The sequence below is a fragment of the Diadema setosum genome, chromosome 21 (assembly GCF_964275005.1).
Source record: "Diadema setosum chromosome 21, eeDiaSeto1, whole genome shotgun sequence".
Classification (NCBI taxonomy): domain Eukaryota; kingdom Metazoa; phylum Echinodermata; class Echinoidea; order Diadematoida; family Diadematidae; genus Diadema; species Diadema setosum.
In genome coordinates, this window is record NC_092705.1 from 13296401 (window position 1) to 13312709 (window position 16309).

Genomic DNA, 16309 nt, shown 5'->3' on the forward strand with positions numbered 1-16309 from the left:
ACATATTGCAATTCAAAACATTACAATACCAAATTATAAAAGATACCAACAATGTAAAGGGGGCATAGAGTAACTAAAACACGCTAATTTAGTAGTGACTGTTTATTCTTTGTCACATTCTGACAATATTCCAGACAACAAAGCTTACAAATGCTTTTAAGCAACTGAGCAGAAACAAGCAATCCTAATGTTCTTATGCTCAAACATTTATCAATGTTTCAAGAAATAAATTATCTTGCTTTTGTGTGTGTGTGTGTGTGTGTTTTTTTTGTTTTTTTTTGTCCTATATTTCACTCATGGGAGGGAAAAAAACCCACCAACATTGAAGTCTACTCTTTTTTTGTGTGTGTGTGTGGGTAGTTTTTCCTCTCTGATAATATTTTTATTCCTGTGCCACAAAGGCATATTTTTGTTTTCAGTTGTCTGTCCATTTGTCCATCTGTCCATCCATCCTACCATCTGTAATGGAATTTGTGGATGATGTAACTTCAGAATCATTTTAGGTTTCAAAATGAACTAACTTGCCGTATGTACAACATGTGTGAGTGGACGAAGCTGTTCAGCTTGTGGGCACACACACTCAAGGTCAAATTCTAATATTTCACCAATTCCCTCATATCTCTGCAATGCATGAACATGTTTTTATGAAATTCAGTGTGTGCATGTATTATGAGATAGAGAGTCTGTAGGGAAAGTTTTAGGCCATGGCATCAAAGATAAGTGAAAGATGCTCAAATAAGTGTCATGAAAACTGGTGTATTCAGACAATAAATCTTTGCCAATATTGTGAAACTGTAGTCTCACAGTGGCAAGACGTACAATAGACCTGTTGAAAAGAGTAATGCCATATGGCGGAGGCATACCAGCCAATACAGCATCATTTCTAGTTTTGTAATAAAAGGAATAAGGGGTTGATGTCTTGTCATCCTCTGCAGATTTTCTTCTCAACAATTCAGGGGATACTGCTAGTAACGAGGAGGAGGATCAAGCTGCTCCCATGGAGACGGAGCTGCAAAAATCAGATCCTGTCACATGGTCGTGCGAAGACTGTGACTTCACCACGACCAAGAGACACGCCTTCCTCAGTCACCGCGTGACCCATGCCAGACCGGACAAAGAGCAGCTGTACCACTGTGTGGAGTGCTCTTACACCACGCCCCACCGGTACAACCTCAAGACTCACCTGAAACGCCACATGGACTTCAGCGACCTGGAGGACTCGGAGATCTTCAAATGCGACAAGTGTGACTACACAACCATGTACAAGCACGACCTGATGACCCACAGCAAGAAGCACGACCCGGAGAAGCAGTTCCGCTGCCTCCACTGCGACTTCACCAGCATCTACAGGCACAGTCTGGTGCAGCACAACCTCTCCAAGCACCAGGGTCTCCGCCCCCACGCCTGCCCCCATTGCCCCTACTCGGCGGCCCGCAAGCAGGACCTCGACACCCACATGTGGCGGCACTCCAAGCAGAAGCGGTTCAAGTGCCCCGAGTGCGACTACGAGACCCAGTACAAGCTCAGCTTCCAGTCCCACATGGACAAACACAAGGGAGTGCGTGCCTACCAGTGCAGCATGAAAGGGTGCCACTTCTCCACCACCACCAAATCCAACCTGAAAGCCCACTTGGAACGGCACAGCAAGAAATTCCGGTGCGACAAGTGCGGCATCGAAGCCACCACAGCAAAGAAACTGGAGAAGCACAGGTGTGGGGAAAAGCAAAGCATTCCAATCACTCCCATACCAGTGAAGTCAAATGATGGTTCAGATAGGGTCACCTTTGAATATAAATGTCCGAGCTGTGACTTCAGGACGAAAAGCAAGCACAGCTTAAAACGGCACAGCGAGCGACACGAACCTAACCGACTGATGCCCGAAAAGGCATTCACGTGCGAGTACTGTGGGTACGAGACGGCCTACAAGACGAGCCTTAAGAGGCACATGGCCAGACACTCGCTGGTGAAGCCGTTCAAATGTGGACACTGTGATTACACCGCCATCAACATGTCACAGATGCGTGTACACATAGCCAAGCACACAGGTAAAGTATTGACTAGTAGGTACAAAATACTGCTGTTGCAAATAAACTACACTTACATAGTTATAAAATGGGTAATCATCATAAGTGAGAAGTAACAGAGTCTAATGCTGGACCTCTTGAAATCTTTTACAAGAATGTTACCTATATGATTTTTTTTTTTTTTAATCAAAACCTTTTTTATTATTTAAATACTAATAGCTTATTCCTGCTTTCACCAAAAAATAAAGAAATTGAAAGATATAGAGAACACCCTTGCAAAATAGTGTACATACGCAGTGCAGATATTTCCTTAAAACATCAAATAAACATAAACAATTTTATCAAAATGCTATTTGTGCCATTCCCCCCCCCCCCCCTCCCCCCCCAGGGATCAAGCCCCATCAGTGCCACGTCTGCAGCTATGCCACGGCCAACAAGCAGCACCTCATTACGCACATGTCCAAGCACTCTCACCTCCGGCTCCAGTGTATCAAGTGCGGCTTCATGACGGCATGGAAGGACCGCATGCGCATCCATCTGAAGGCGCACCAAGAGGGGCGCATCTTCAACACCAGCTCGCAACCCATCCACACGTCCTACACCGTCAGGGTCAAGCCGGTGTCCGACTCGGACGACGCCGCGACTGTGCCGCCTGCGTCAGACGACGTGCTGGAGCCCGATGCGGGCAGCTACCTCGTGATTGACGGCATCGAGGTTCTTGGAGCCAATCAAGAATCGCAAGATGGTGTTGAAGAATCGAGTGGTGATGGGGACGTTGCAAGCAACGATGCAGTGATGATGGTAGCGGTGAGGATTTTGTTGACAGCAGAGTTACATTTCATTTGGTTTTGGTGGAAGAGAAATGGAACCATTGGTATTGGGTGTGTGTCATTGTCAAGGCTAACATGATATTTTCCTTGCATATCCTTTGCTCATTTGCAAATGCCTGATTGCTGAATAGTTGACAGAATCACAGTAGGAAAACAGTCTTATGGCTGTGCATTGTTTGGTTTCATGACAGTTGAATCTTTTTGCTCAGTAGTGCGTAGGAACATCAGAGCTGACAACTCCTGTGCAAGCTGTTATTGTCACGAGGGTTTAATTTTCACAAATTTCGCGAATAACAGTACGACGTTTGATAGTAGTAAGAATTCAACAACACGCAAAAATATCGCCGTGCGCTAGGGTAATAGCGCATTTATAATAGCCTCAGTGTCAACTCACGAAAACAACATCTCGCAAAAATGTCTGTGACTTCCCCATTCGTGAAAGTATCTGTACGCAAAAAAAAAGCTCATACAGTAATATATCTTTACAATATTACTTTTTGTGGCTGTTTCCAGGACAACAGTGTGGACAAGACGATGAAGCTGAATGTAGGACACACTAAAGGTGGCAAAGAAGAAGGCAACGTTATCATTGTCAGTGAGGAGCTAGGAAGACAGGTATGATAGCCTTCATGGTGAGGCCCATCAGCTGTTTCAGTATTGCCTGAGTTAACAGATTTAAACCCTGCATATTTTCTTTTTTCTATTAATTGTAATGTCTAAAAAAAAAAACAAACCCCAACAACAAACGAACAAAATCAGTAGTATTGTCGTGGTTCATAGCAGAAGTAAATACTACCTGATTTCTTTTCTTGTAAGTATTCACACTGCATTCATGGTTCATCGCTTTTGAGCCATGGTGCATACATAAATTTGTTTTTGTTTCTGTACTTTTTATTTTAAACTAGTAAAGCACTCAGAGAATGTAGACCTCCACCAAGCAGCTCATTTCCACCCATACATGCATGCTGAAAATAGGAAATCAGAATGACTCTATGGCCAGAATTCAAATTGATTGTTTAAAATCTGGTCCATGAATTATGCAAATTTCGACTGGGTAAATGCAAACAATGTATCGCATACATGCATGCTGAAAATAGGAAATCAGAATGACTCTATGGCCAGAATTCAAATTGATTGTTTAAAATCTGGTCCATGAATTATGCAAATTTCGATTGGGTAAATGCCAACAACATATCGCATATGCCAAGAGACATCCAATAATGAAAGTACGCTGACATGTGCATGTGAAAGGTATGCCTATTTTGTGCTCATTGTAGTTGATGGACTAAATCCAAACCATGGATTTGATTTAAACTACATATTTATTTGGGCCTATATTATGTACATGAATTATCTTCCCTGTTGTTGTTGGGTTTTTTTATGTCATTTTATAAGGAGAAGAAATGGCCGGAGAAACAGACTTTTGAATTTACAGTGTGACAAAGCTATGACTGAAGGATGCCTTCTTTCTTGTTTTTGTGCCTGAAAGATACAACTATTGCAGCATGAGGTGTCACAAAGATCAGAGCTGCATCCAGACAGTACCGCTGAGGCAGACCCCGTCTACTCTGTGGTGACTGGGGAGAATGAAGAGATGGACACCACCTCCGGTGAGTCGTTATGGTGTGGCTACGTATCTTCCTTTAAAGGACAAGAGCAATGAACACGCAATTACACTTTTGAGGAAACATTAAAGGGTTTTGCTTCTTTTACAATCAGATTGAAAAGTCAATGATATGATATGTGGTCCGGGTATTCAAAGGTTTGTAGAATTAAAAACAAAACAAAAAAGAACCCAAGCGTTCCCCTCATGGCAAAAATGTTGTATGGCAAAAATGCTGTGAAGCAAATGGCAGAAACCAGTGCTACATGCTGTAGTCAACTAGCCCAATTCCAAGTTGTTCGTTTTGAGTGTTTAATACTGTCTTGGCAATACGCAAAGTATGAAGTGAGCTTGCAGTGTTTTGAAGACTGGCTATTCTCTACCATCTTATATGTACATGTAGCTATATAGTTGAGATGATGATCCATTTTTTCTTTGCTAGAAAAAGTCTAAACTCAAGATTTAAACATTCTCCTCCCCCTTCCTCCCCACCCCCACAGCCATGAATGCAGATGAGACGAGGAGTGCTGCAGTTGATACCCCATCATGAAGTGAGACCCCGTATCACCGAGTTTCCTCTAGTACCACTTTTCATCGTGGGCCCCATACCAAGCAGCCTCCCAGGAGCAGCCTTGGGGATCCTGTCACCAGAGGATAAGACTTTGTCCTGTCATGTGACCCTGTGTCACATGACCTTCTCATTGTCACCTGACCTGATAAGGTCACATGGCAATCCCAGGAGAGGTCCTTATAGAGAGTGGTTGCATCGTATATTCCCTTGATGAACAACTCAGTCCCTTTGCATTGTGTGACAATCCTCCCTTGCCCACTGTTTTATACCGGGAAAATATTAATTTTTGCTCTTTCAACTTGCCTTATATGTTGTTGTTGGTTTTTTTTTTGTCTTTGTTGTATTTTTGTGTATTGGTTAGTCAAAGACCAGTCATCGATTGGATGACTTAGTTGTATGCGACCATTTGCTGACCAACCCATATACAGTCAACCTCATCTAAGTCAAATCTATTTGGACTGAAGAAATAGCTTTGACTTTGAGAAAATTTGACTTATGAGGGATTAAAATCAATAGAATATAAAGAGAAGAGGACCTGAAAAGACCTTTGACTTAAGGGATTATTTGACTTATGCAAGGTTGACTTGAGCAAGGTCGACTGTACAATGTGATATAATAGATGATGGCTTTTGTTGTTGGGAGGGACTATACAGAATGTTCCAACCTCAGGGTTTGCTAATATGCTATTTTGGGAGGTTATATGTCCTCAGTAGCATTTTATAAACTGTTTGGGTAGAACATTTAGTGTGTTCCACACCAAAGCAGACATCAGCTGTATTAATGAGCAGTGTCAGTATGTGTTTCTGTCAAACCTGGATGATTTTAAAGGATTTATATTCCTCTAAAAGAAGTGAACTGAAAGCATAGTGTAACATCCTTTTATGTATTTATCAACTTTTAAGTATGAATGAAAATGTATTCAGATGTTAAATCACTGTATTTTCTTTTTGTCAAATGTCATCAAATTTATTAGCTCTGCTTCATCCAATCTTTGAGACACCATATGATGCACCATGGATCATAAACTTCTGAAAATTGCAGTAAATTCCACCCACTTTCCCCAAACAAAACATACATTTAAAAAAAGAAAGAAAGAAGAAAAAAATAAACATTGCAACCACAATGGTTGTGAATGAAATGTTGTATTTCTAAATTTCCTCGTTCTTAATTTTTGACAACTGAAACTATTGATGAATCAGCTGTGATTGAGTGGCAAACAAAGTCATGGGGGTTCTGTCTTCGATACAAGAACGGTGTTTGCAAAGCTCAAATGAATGTATAGCACTTTCAGTTAGACGAGCATACATAAAGAAGCCACATTTTTCCAAGAAGGCAGGAAAGCATGTGCCCACAAACTGTTTCTCAATTTCTATAGTGGTGGTTTTCAGTTGTGATGCATATTTGAGATGAGATGCACATGTTCATATCAATAGTGTAGGAAAAGTTTTTCATTTGAGAAGACAGTGATGTCTCTGAAAAAGACTTCGATTGATAACATATTCTAAACAACGATGATGGCAGTGATGATGAAGGTTGTAATGTTATGGTGGTGGGAATGATAGTAATTTCTGATGCTGATGAAGCTACTGCTGCTAATGCTAATGATAATCATGGTTATAATGATGAATATGATGATGATGATGGTGATGATGATGAAGATGTTGATGATTAAGGTGATTCATCTTTCTCTTTTACTTGTTCTTTATGGTGCTACCACTACTCGTCATCCCCCAACCAGATCACACAAAGATAATTGAATCTGGTTGAGGGGAAGTCAAGCATATATTTATGATAAAGTAAAGATGAATTCGTATTTTGCACATGTATATGAGGTCTTTGTTCCATAGGTGTGAGCTGGTTGTGTATTAAGATCAGCTTTGCATTTCATGATAGAAATATGTTTTAGTAATGCTTTTATTACACAAGGGCCCTCATCGTATCAGGAATTGTAATTGATTGTAAGTTGTTTCTTTGACTATTGGGTATTCACTGAGTTACCATGGATAGTGGTACTATGATCAATTTCAATGTGCCATGACTCATGGTCTAGATGTGTATTTTGGGAAGGGAGTCATATACCCCATATAGAGTCCCTCAAAACATGGCACAACCTGTGAGAGATGTTCCATGTTCACCCCAGAAGATGGGGACTCTAAATGTTCACGGCACAAAGCATCTGGGTTGAGTCTGGGGTGACTCTTGAGGTAAAGTATCGCGCTAGACAGGCGAGACAGCCTAGCGCAAGTTTAGCACAACCTTCGGGAGTTGTGCTAGACTTGCGCTAGATGAGGAAACTCTGGTCTCCAGGGTGAACACAGCACATACTCCCAGTGACCTGGTGTGTCAGGCTGAGTGCATGCATGTGCGCACGAGAAACTGCCAGCTCTCGAGAAGGAACGCCCACCCACTGGTTTCCATAGAAACGTATGCTGACCTCGCACTAGATGACTGGGGGACTCTGAACGGGGGTCTCTTTCACCCCTTGCTGAGTTTGTATATTTTAAGAAAATGCTTGTTTTCGTCTGGCATGTCCTCCAGACATCCTCCAGAGATCCTCCTAGACAGGGGGACTCTAAACGGGGTATAAGTTTGATGTGCGTGATGGGATGCGATGTTTGTAGGAGAATCTATAATGAATTTAGCAACTTGTTCATCTGCTGCACTCATCAAAACTTGCCCCTTGCGAATACACTGACTGCTGCACGTGAAAGGAAGAAATCAAATGAGGAAATCAGATGCTTGCTGAAAGCAATAAAGTGATGCTGATACTGAAATAACATCATATTCTGCTTTAAACATACACCCTTAGACCAGTGAAATAACGTCGTTACATTCTTCTTCTTTTTTTGTATCAGGTTTTGAAAAACAGTCAAACACAAAGAAGGTTTTATCTTTTCTGCAAGAAAAGACAACAAAACATCATTGCTAGATTTTGTTTCTTAAGCATTCTTTAATATAAGAGTACACTGTATTAGAAGGTGAAAGTTCCATTTCGCAATCTCATCCAGTTTTTACCAATTCTCATATTTTTGTACAATTTAATTTGCAACAGGTGGTTTTTACATTTAGAATATTAGAGTTATCAAACCTTTGTCTTTGCTAAATGTCTTCCAGTCATTCAATGTGTGAGATGTATGTAGGTTTATCATGTCAAGTGGCAAAATGAATTATTTTGATGCTATAAGGAGGTCTACCACATGAACCCTTGTTTAGCTTCAATCAACACAAAGTCTCAGAGACTTTTAGAAGTAGATTTTTGTTTTGTTTTGTTTTATTTTAATTTGAGCCTCTATCACACATTTCCAAACCATCTGCTGCAATGCTTGAGGAGACATTACATCTGGAAAAAAAAAATATTGCATTTCTCTTTGTTTTCATAGGTTAGTATTGTCAGTAAGAATTACCTTGAAATGTGTGATAAAATCACCTTTAAATGTGTAATAAAATCTTGAGATTTCTACATGAATATTCGGTGGGGGGGGGGGTGTCAGGTCTTGTAATGCATTTTCAGTGAATCAAAATCTTTCTCCTAATGTGCCAAAAATGAAAACTAATTTATTTGTCTGTGTTATTTGTGAATTTATTGAGAAAGGGACCACAGCTGATTTGAATGATGTTTGTGAAGTTAGCAATAAGAATAGCTTCTCCTTTTCTTCTTTTATTTTTTTTTTTGTTTTAATGGGAAAAAGACATCAGAGTATTTACATGATGTGGAAACACTTTCAATGAACGAGTTTGCTACTAGCAGAGATGTGCTTTTGCCATGTAATTATACCATTATATTACAGTTATGATATATTAGATGCCATTGAATGGGATACCAGAAAAGACTGGACAAGCTAGGGCCATATATTGCTGTGTCACAGACAAGTTAATATAATTACGGCCCTAATAAGGGCAATATTTCATCGTAGTCCAGTAAATAAGGCCGTCAAATACAATATAATTTGTATCATGGATAGATTGAATGAATTTGCCATGCTGTCTAATTCCATTCATTTCTTCACTTTTTATCAATTAAAATCATTAGCCCCTGGTTGTGTTTAGTTGTGTCAGAGTACACGCTGAAGTGAGTGTGTATGTTTAAAGGGGGAATTCCAGACCAGTTAAATTTAACTGAAAAGAAAGAGTAAAATGTGGCAAGCACAACAGTGAAAATTTGGTCAAAATCTGATTAAAAGAAAGGAAGTTATGAAATTTCATAGATATGCTCCTTTTTGCAAAACAGTTCTTGAACAGCTGATGTGAATATGTAAATGAGTGAGTTGATGATGTCATCATCTCACAATTTGCCATTGATTGTGTGCAAAAAATGTCAAAAATTCAACTGTTCTGGTATAAAGTGTTAAAACATTATGTTATTCCTGATGGAATATACTCCATATAATGATTAGTCAGATATATCAGGATATTAGACTGGGGTATTACACTGTATAATGTTTGAAGGAAAAACCAGAAATTTCAAAACTTTATGTACAAAGTGTATAGCAAGTTGTGAGGGGATGACATCAATTCACCACAAGTCATATACTTATGTGTATGTGCACATAAGACAGCACAAAATAGGGTGTAACATTGGATACAAAGTGAGTACAGTAATCTATGGAGGTCCACAGTTGTAAAACAGGCTTGTATTGGACACTCTATGTAGGTAACAGACAAAGAATGGATGCATTACATGTGTTTGTAGTGTATAACTGAATGTGGGATGTGAATGATACTGTACTTGACTCAATATAAACCTGTGTGAAATTACTTGTTTGCGAAAAAGGTACTACATGTATGACCATTCCGAGCATTTTCATCTATTTGCCAAGAGCTTTCTGCTGGGGACATTTTGGGCCTTTTTTTTTTTTTTTTTTACATTGTTTTGTTTTGTTTTGTTTTTTGTTTTGTTTTTGCTGTCTGCATTGTCTTAGCGTTGCATAGGAAATAACATGTACAAGGGAAAATATGGCTGTGTAAATACTGCAACAAACATGTTTAGCTTTATATGTGATTCTGGCATGATGGGCTGCATTTTATTTCTGGATCATGTTGTGCGCTGCTGGGTGTGGGAAGCTTGTGACTTTGGTTTTGTTTTGTTTTTTCTTTTTATGTTACGGTAAATCAACCATTTACCCATACAAAGAGTTTGCACCAGGAATATGTATGAAATGTAATATCGTCCGTTATGTTTGATATTGTATGGACGTTTTGACACAATGTTTCCAAACAATGCCATACAGGTGTTGTCATCACATGAAGAGTTTCATCGCAAAATGAGTTAACTCCCATTTGTGTCAATGTTAAATATTTATGAGTAAACCTGTTAGGAAGACAAAGAAAATTATTTTAAAAATATGGAATATATTTAGTCATAACTTCAAGAATATTCCTTGTTTTGCTACGAGTGAGGTATCATTGGAAAGGTCTTATTTTGCTCTGATGATGGACTTATACTTGAAAATGATGACGTTTAACCCATTTTGCAATCAAATCTTCATATATTGTAAAGATCATGGAAGTTGATGAAATCTGCACACGCCGTCACTCAAGTAAGTGAAAAGAAGCAAATGGAATAGATATTATGTGCCTTATTTCTGCTAGATAAAGTGAACACACACTAATTTTCTTCTTTTTTTTTCTGATGAAATAAAACATCACAATTTGCCAAACTTACCAGACTGTCTTCCAGGAAATTTGTTTTGCACAGTGGAACCCCATCAAATAGAGGGTGGATGTAACAAAACCCTGTTGTAACAAGTAATTTGGCTGGTCCCAGCTCTATATTTTCTTGTTTGTCTACTTTTTTTTTTTACCATGATATAACAAGGTAATTCTCAGTTGTCCTTTGTATTATGTGTCAAATTGATAATGACCACATGTTGTACAAAGAGTTTTGAAAGATATGAGTGAGCATATTTGTATGTCTAAATGAGTGATTGTACATGTATAAAAGTTTTGAATACACATGAAAAAGAAGATTAGGAGATAATGTGGGATCTTGTTGGATCCAAAAAAGAAGAGATAGAGAGAGAGAGAGAGGGAGAGAAAGATGACGGACAATATAGTCTCAGAAATTATACAATTAAGAGATCACATAGGCACCTATGTATGTTTCTAGGGGGAAATTTGCTAATAATAATATCCCTGTTCCAAGGACATGTGCCTCTGTTAAATTTTGCAAACTTTTTGTCATACTTACAAATGTCATTAAATGTATAAAAAAAATGAATGTAAAAAGACATGATTATAAATGAAATAAGAAATAACATGTGAACATGAATTCTCACAGGTATCATATGAACCGCAAAATAGCCCGGGTTATCTCATGCTCCCAGGGTCATGCCCCCCCCCCCCCCCCCAAGGGGAAAAAAAAAGAAGAAGGAGGAGGAGAAAAAGAAGAAGAAGAAGAAGAAGAAGAAGAAGAAGAAGAAGAAGAAGAAGAAGAAGAAGAAGAAGAAGAAGAAGAAGAAGAAGAAGAAGAAGAAGAAGAAGAAGTAGAAGAAGAAGAAGAAGAAGAAGATGAAGATAATGAAGCAATCTTGTGATATAAGCCTACTAGATTGTAGCGGAAAGCATCTAAACAACCAACTTTGAGTGAATAAAAGCTGATAAAAGTTTTTGCTGACATTTACAGGAGTTCCACGACATTTGCCTCTGAGATAATTGCTCTCATGAAAATATCTACATGCTAAGCCAAACATAGATTTACCCTCAAACATAACCCTAACTTTAATCTTCACATAAATCCCTATCACATCCCTCTCCCTAACCATAAGTCCTGGCAGAAAATAAGACCGGAGCAATATTGTTGCCGAAGCAAATGTGTCACCTTCGTCTGGAACCACTAGTATCCGCAAAAGTCAGTTTTTATAGTGGTGGTCGCTGAGAAAATAGTCATTATAGTGTTTGTAGCGTAGATGGCGCTAGGCGCTTGCAAGAAACTGAACTCCATCCTCCACACCGTCTTGTGTCGGAGACAGGCATGACCGAGCATCGACAATGCTTGCGATGCGAGTGAATGAAACCACCGACTAACTTGTGTGCATTGGAATGTCAATTTGGTATTTTCGCGGCATTGCTGGCATGCTTCGTTTGTTCTGACTGGGTTGTCTCTCGATGAACATAGAGCTCGCTCTCTCAAGGTTTATTACATCGACGTTCTGCTGTATGCGCCTGAGCTGTGTGTCGTCTGCCTGACGAACCCCAAGCCAGTTTCTCGGTGAGGCGGAGTGCCCGTGATCTTGCGAATCCCTCCCTGGACAGAAATTGGAATAGGTAAGTGAGGATGACTTGTTGAGTGATTTACGGCTTGGTGGAGACGTGAATTTTTGACATGAGGAATGTTGACTGTGATGTAAACTTTAAGCTCTTCTGCTTTATTTCGATGACAGACGGGGGAAAAGTTTAGAAACAGGAAGTGAAAACAGTAGGGGTCCCATCAAGGCAAGCGGCTCTCCCCCAAACCGCAGCCCAGCAGGAGAGGGGCACTTTGCAATCGATTGTGTGAAGTAACTGATCACCAGTAAATGAAGGAAAATGTTTCTTCATTTGCTTACCTCAGACTCAGTCTCTTCCTATTCAATGAGAGTTTTCTTTGGTGTTTATAATTTCAATTAACAACTTCAACATCCGTCGAAGGATGCAGAATCTTGCATGGTCAATGGTAGATGTAGATATACAGGTTGCAGGTGGTAGACTTTCTCAAGATTATAATGGAATTTGAAGGTATGGGAAATAGATCCTAACTATGTAGAGCAATTCAAGACTCCAGGTTATAGAAGTGTAAATGAATACTTAGAGTTATGAACTGAACTGAACTTATAGTTATTTATCACAGAAAATAGGGGAAATACTATTGTTTGTTGATTCAAACAATCTAGGGCATTGGGCTTAGGAATAGGATGTTGCTGGTGAACATTCCCAGTTGAGGCCTAAAGATTAACTTGAGTGGAGGGTACCGGTAGGCCTAAAGATTTAGCTTCAGTGGAGAGTAGTCCTAAACCTCATTCCAATGAAAGATCATGTGTGCCCATCCCAATTTATAGTACATTCCAAGAGATGTTAAAATAAGTAGCCTAATCTGCAGTGAAGTTATCATTAAATTCGTGCCAGCAGCATGCAACTTATGAGTATAGTATAGTATCTCGGTAGACGGTGACAACATATTGGAATAGGGATGATATGATGCTATGATTGGGAAGCACTACCAGTAACGTTAAATTGTTGAAGAAAGATTCAGTAAGAGTTCCTTTTAGGACAGCCACCAAACAAAAATGCATTATTTAAGTAACCAGTCATAGCCCTAACCCCAACTGACCCAAACCTAAAAGCTATCAAGTATTCAATGAAATATATTAAAAACTATGAAAATAATATTAATTTTTGGGGGTAATCATTGAGAAATACACACATACAATTATTTTGGTGGCCGTTTCGAGGAACTCTTGCCAAGGGTTCTAATTCTCATAATACAAACTAAAGACCTGTTAACTCATTCCTAATATTTTAACGGCATAATAAAGTTGTGTTTTTTTTTTTCAATTCTTTTACCCAAGGGTAATATCAGCATGTACTCATGTAACGTGAGAGAGGGAATTACATTGTAGTTATACAATTTGGAAACACTTTATCAAGGGTGAGAAGGATCATTTTGTTCACCTTCCATATATAAAATTTACATAAAGGGATTTATTCCACTTGATTCATTACAAACAATGGTATTGATTGGAATGCTCAAACATGCAGTCAGTCTTTGGCCAGAATTTTTTAGGTGACTGTGATCAAAAGTCCAGCAGGAGAAAAAGGTTAGAAAACAGGGAGAGAAAGATGGAAAATGAGCTTAAGGGAGAGTGAGAGAGAGAGAGAGATAAGGAAACAGTGAGAGATACAAAATAAGAGATGAAGAGAGAGATGGGAGAGAGAGAGAGAGAGATGGGTCGTGATAGAAACCATTGGAAACCATTGAAAAGCCGGAGAGAGAATGTTCCAGTCAGGATTGCGGCATCATGTTTCCCCGTGAATTCCGACAGACGAGATTTATCACTGGTCTTCCTCTATGGGTGAAGAAAGACCGGATCCCACTATAACGAAGCAAAGTGATTTAATTATAGGTTTGTTATCAGCGTGGCACTAGGTGCTTCAAATTTGAGATGCCTGGATGTGCTTTGATGAAAGACAGGGAGAAAAAAAAAAAGTATCAGTGGAACTAGAACAAAGTTCTTGTACAGTGAAGATTTCATTGAAAAAAAGTGTGGCCTATATGATAATTTTGTGTTTGAGACTGGAAAAGTCCTTCCTATTCACTAAGCCTCCAGCAAAGCCTCCAGCGATAAACTGAAGTCGCTGTTATCCTGTGTTCTGTGAGAAACAAAAGGTCATAACTCAAGTTTGAGAGTTTTAGAAATTGAGATGTAGCTGTATTGAGTTGTATGTGAATACATGTACAATGATGTCATTATTTTTGTTTTATTGATTTGACATTGTTGTCATCAATTTCATTGATTAACATAATCACAAAGGGTAGGAACAGTTGCACATGTTCTCTTCTATTCAGTAGACTTTACACAGCTCTGTAGTTGTGACTTTATAGTGTCTTGCTCATTTGAAATTATTACAAAAATGGTGCCAGATGTTTTTTTCTACAGGTCTTGATTTGCAGAGAAAAATATCATCTTTGTAAATTCACTTTGATTTTCTCAGCCCAGTTTCTTGTTTTGAACAAATATAAAGGGGAGTTTTATTTTTTTTTAAATAGCAAAAATAGAAAAAGGAACACAAAACCCCACATTTAGGGGATTAAAGCCACCATATGTCTTAAATAGATTCTCATCCCAGACCACTAATTGTTCGCTAAAAGCCGTAATATATAATGTCCAATGTGGAGTAGCTTTCACAACAAAAGTATTAACATTCATCTTTAGTGTGTGAGTGTGTGTGAGAGATGAATATATCAGTACTTTCTTCTCCATTATCTCTTTCTCTCTCTTTTTGATCTATATTCCTCTCTTACTCACAAAACATGTACCCCTGAACTGTTAGGGAATAAAGCCAAGGACTGCTGCTGTTCTCAGTTTTGTTTTTGATTTCATCAAGATGAATCAAACATAAAAGAAATATCATCTGGCTTCTGCAACTGATGAATAGTAGGGAAAGTAGTCACAAGAGATGAATTAAGGGATTAGTTTTCTTTTTTACTTTGATCATTATTTTCCTGTTTTCTCACTGTGGTATCTACTAAGTATTTCAGGTAGATGCTACTCTAGAGGCATTCGTTCCTTGACCCGATATTCATGCAAATAGCAACCCCGTCTCGTTACCTCATTGGATGTGATAAACTCAATTTATCGCGATGATAAAGAGATTCTTGTAAGATCGTTTTACCTTATACAGGATGCTGCTGGAGATTAATGTGATGAGTCCTCTATGTATTGGAATTGAAGGAAATTTCATCCTTGAAAATGCATTAGAAAACATTTTAAAGGTAATGATCATGCTCTGTTGGAGGGTTTTAACCCATTGAGGACGGACTGATTTTGCTACAACACGCATTTCCCATAGACACCTGCCTGAGTATACTCGGGACTCGTCCTCAATGGGTTAAAAGAAGATACATTTCATTGTGCAAATATTATTGGCTATTAGTATCTCATATTAGATTAAGGGATTGCTTTTGCTTTTATGTAGTTTGTTTGTGGGAAAGCCTGCAACTTACTTTGTCTATATTAAAATTTCCCTAGAATTTACACATTTTTGCAAGAATGCGTAGTGATGCCAGTTTAGCCTTCGTTTTAGAGATATTTCAGGGAAACTTAAAACTCCTTCGATTTCTACATCTCAGTGAATCACAGTTATATTTTCAGTAATGTTATGTAGAGAGCTCAAATTTCCATTGAAAATTAGCAGCCAGTTGCCTTGAAAGAGATGTTGTCAAAGGTTCACATTTTTTTTTAATCCACTGATTATGATATCTTTTCCCCAAGGGGAGGGGGCAGTACTCTTAGTTCACCAGATACAAAAAAAAAAGGAGAAAGAATTCTTCCTTTTTATTTAGAAAGGTAATTTGTACTTGTTTGTGCAGCTCCACAATTCAAGAAGAAAACTGATTTTATCCAGGAACAGCAGCCTGCTTTATTCTGTGTAGGTCTTATAGAGATTTACAGATGGTACCTCAATGAGTGCAGAATACATGGACATCTATAACCCTCTTCATGTGTGAGATTGTGGGGTGTTTTTTCTTAGCCATCATTTATTAATTTCATGCTAATAACTTTCAAATACCCAGGATATATAGACC

At 38.7% G+C, this 16309-nt stretch overlaps 1 protein-coding gene across 1 annotated transcript; it reads left to right on the forward strand.

Annotated features, from left to right (window-relative positions):
- Positions 1-970: 970 nt before the first annotated feature.
- Positions 971-3066, forward strand: LOC140244320 (uncharacterized). The gene is made up of 3 exons (XM_072323964.1): positions 971-2045; positions 2413-2831; positions 3046-3066. Exons 1-3 carry the CDS (start codon positions 998-1000, stop codon positions 3064-3066), a joined length of 1488 nt encoding a protein of 495 aa, XP_072180065.1. The 5' UTR covers positions 971-997.
- The last annotated feature ends 13243 nt before the right edge of the window (positions 3067-16309 follow it).

What these genes read in the sequence shown, in the direction of transcription:
- LOC140244320 (XM_072323964.1), top strand. Translation starts at nt 998, where the DNA reads ATGGAGACGGAGCTGCAAAAATCAGATCCTGTCACATGGTCGTGCGAA. An exon ending in ACACATAGCCAAGCACACAG is followed by an intron (nt 2,046 to 2,412) that starts GTAAAGTATTGA and finishes CTCCCCCCCCAG; the next exon opens with GGATCAAGCCCCATCAGTGC. An exon ending in ATGCAGTGATGATGGTAGCG is followed by an intron (nt 2,832 to 3,045) that starts GTGAGGATTTTG and finishes GTTTCATGACAG; the next exon opens with TTGAATCTTTTTGCTCAGTA.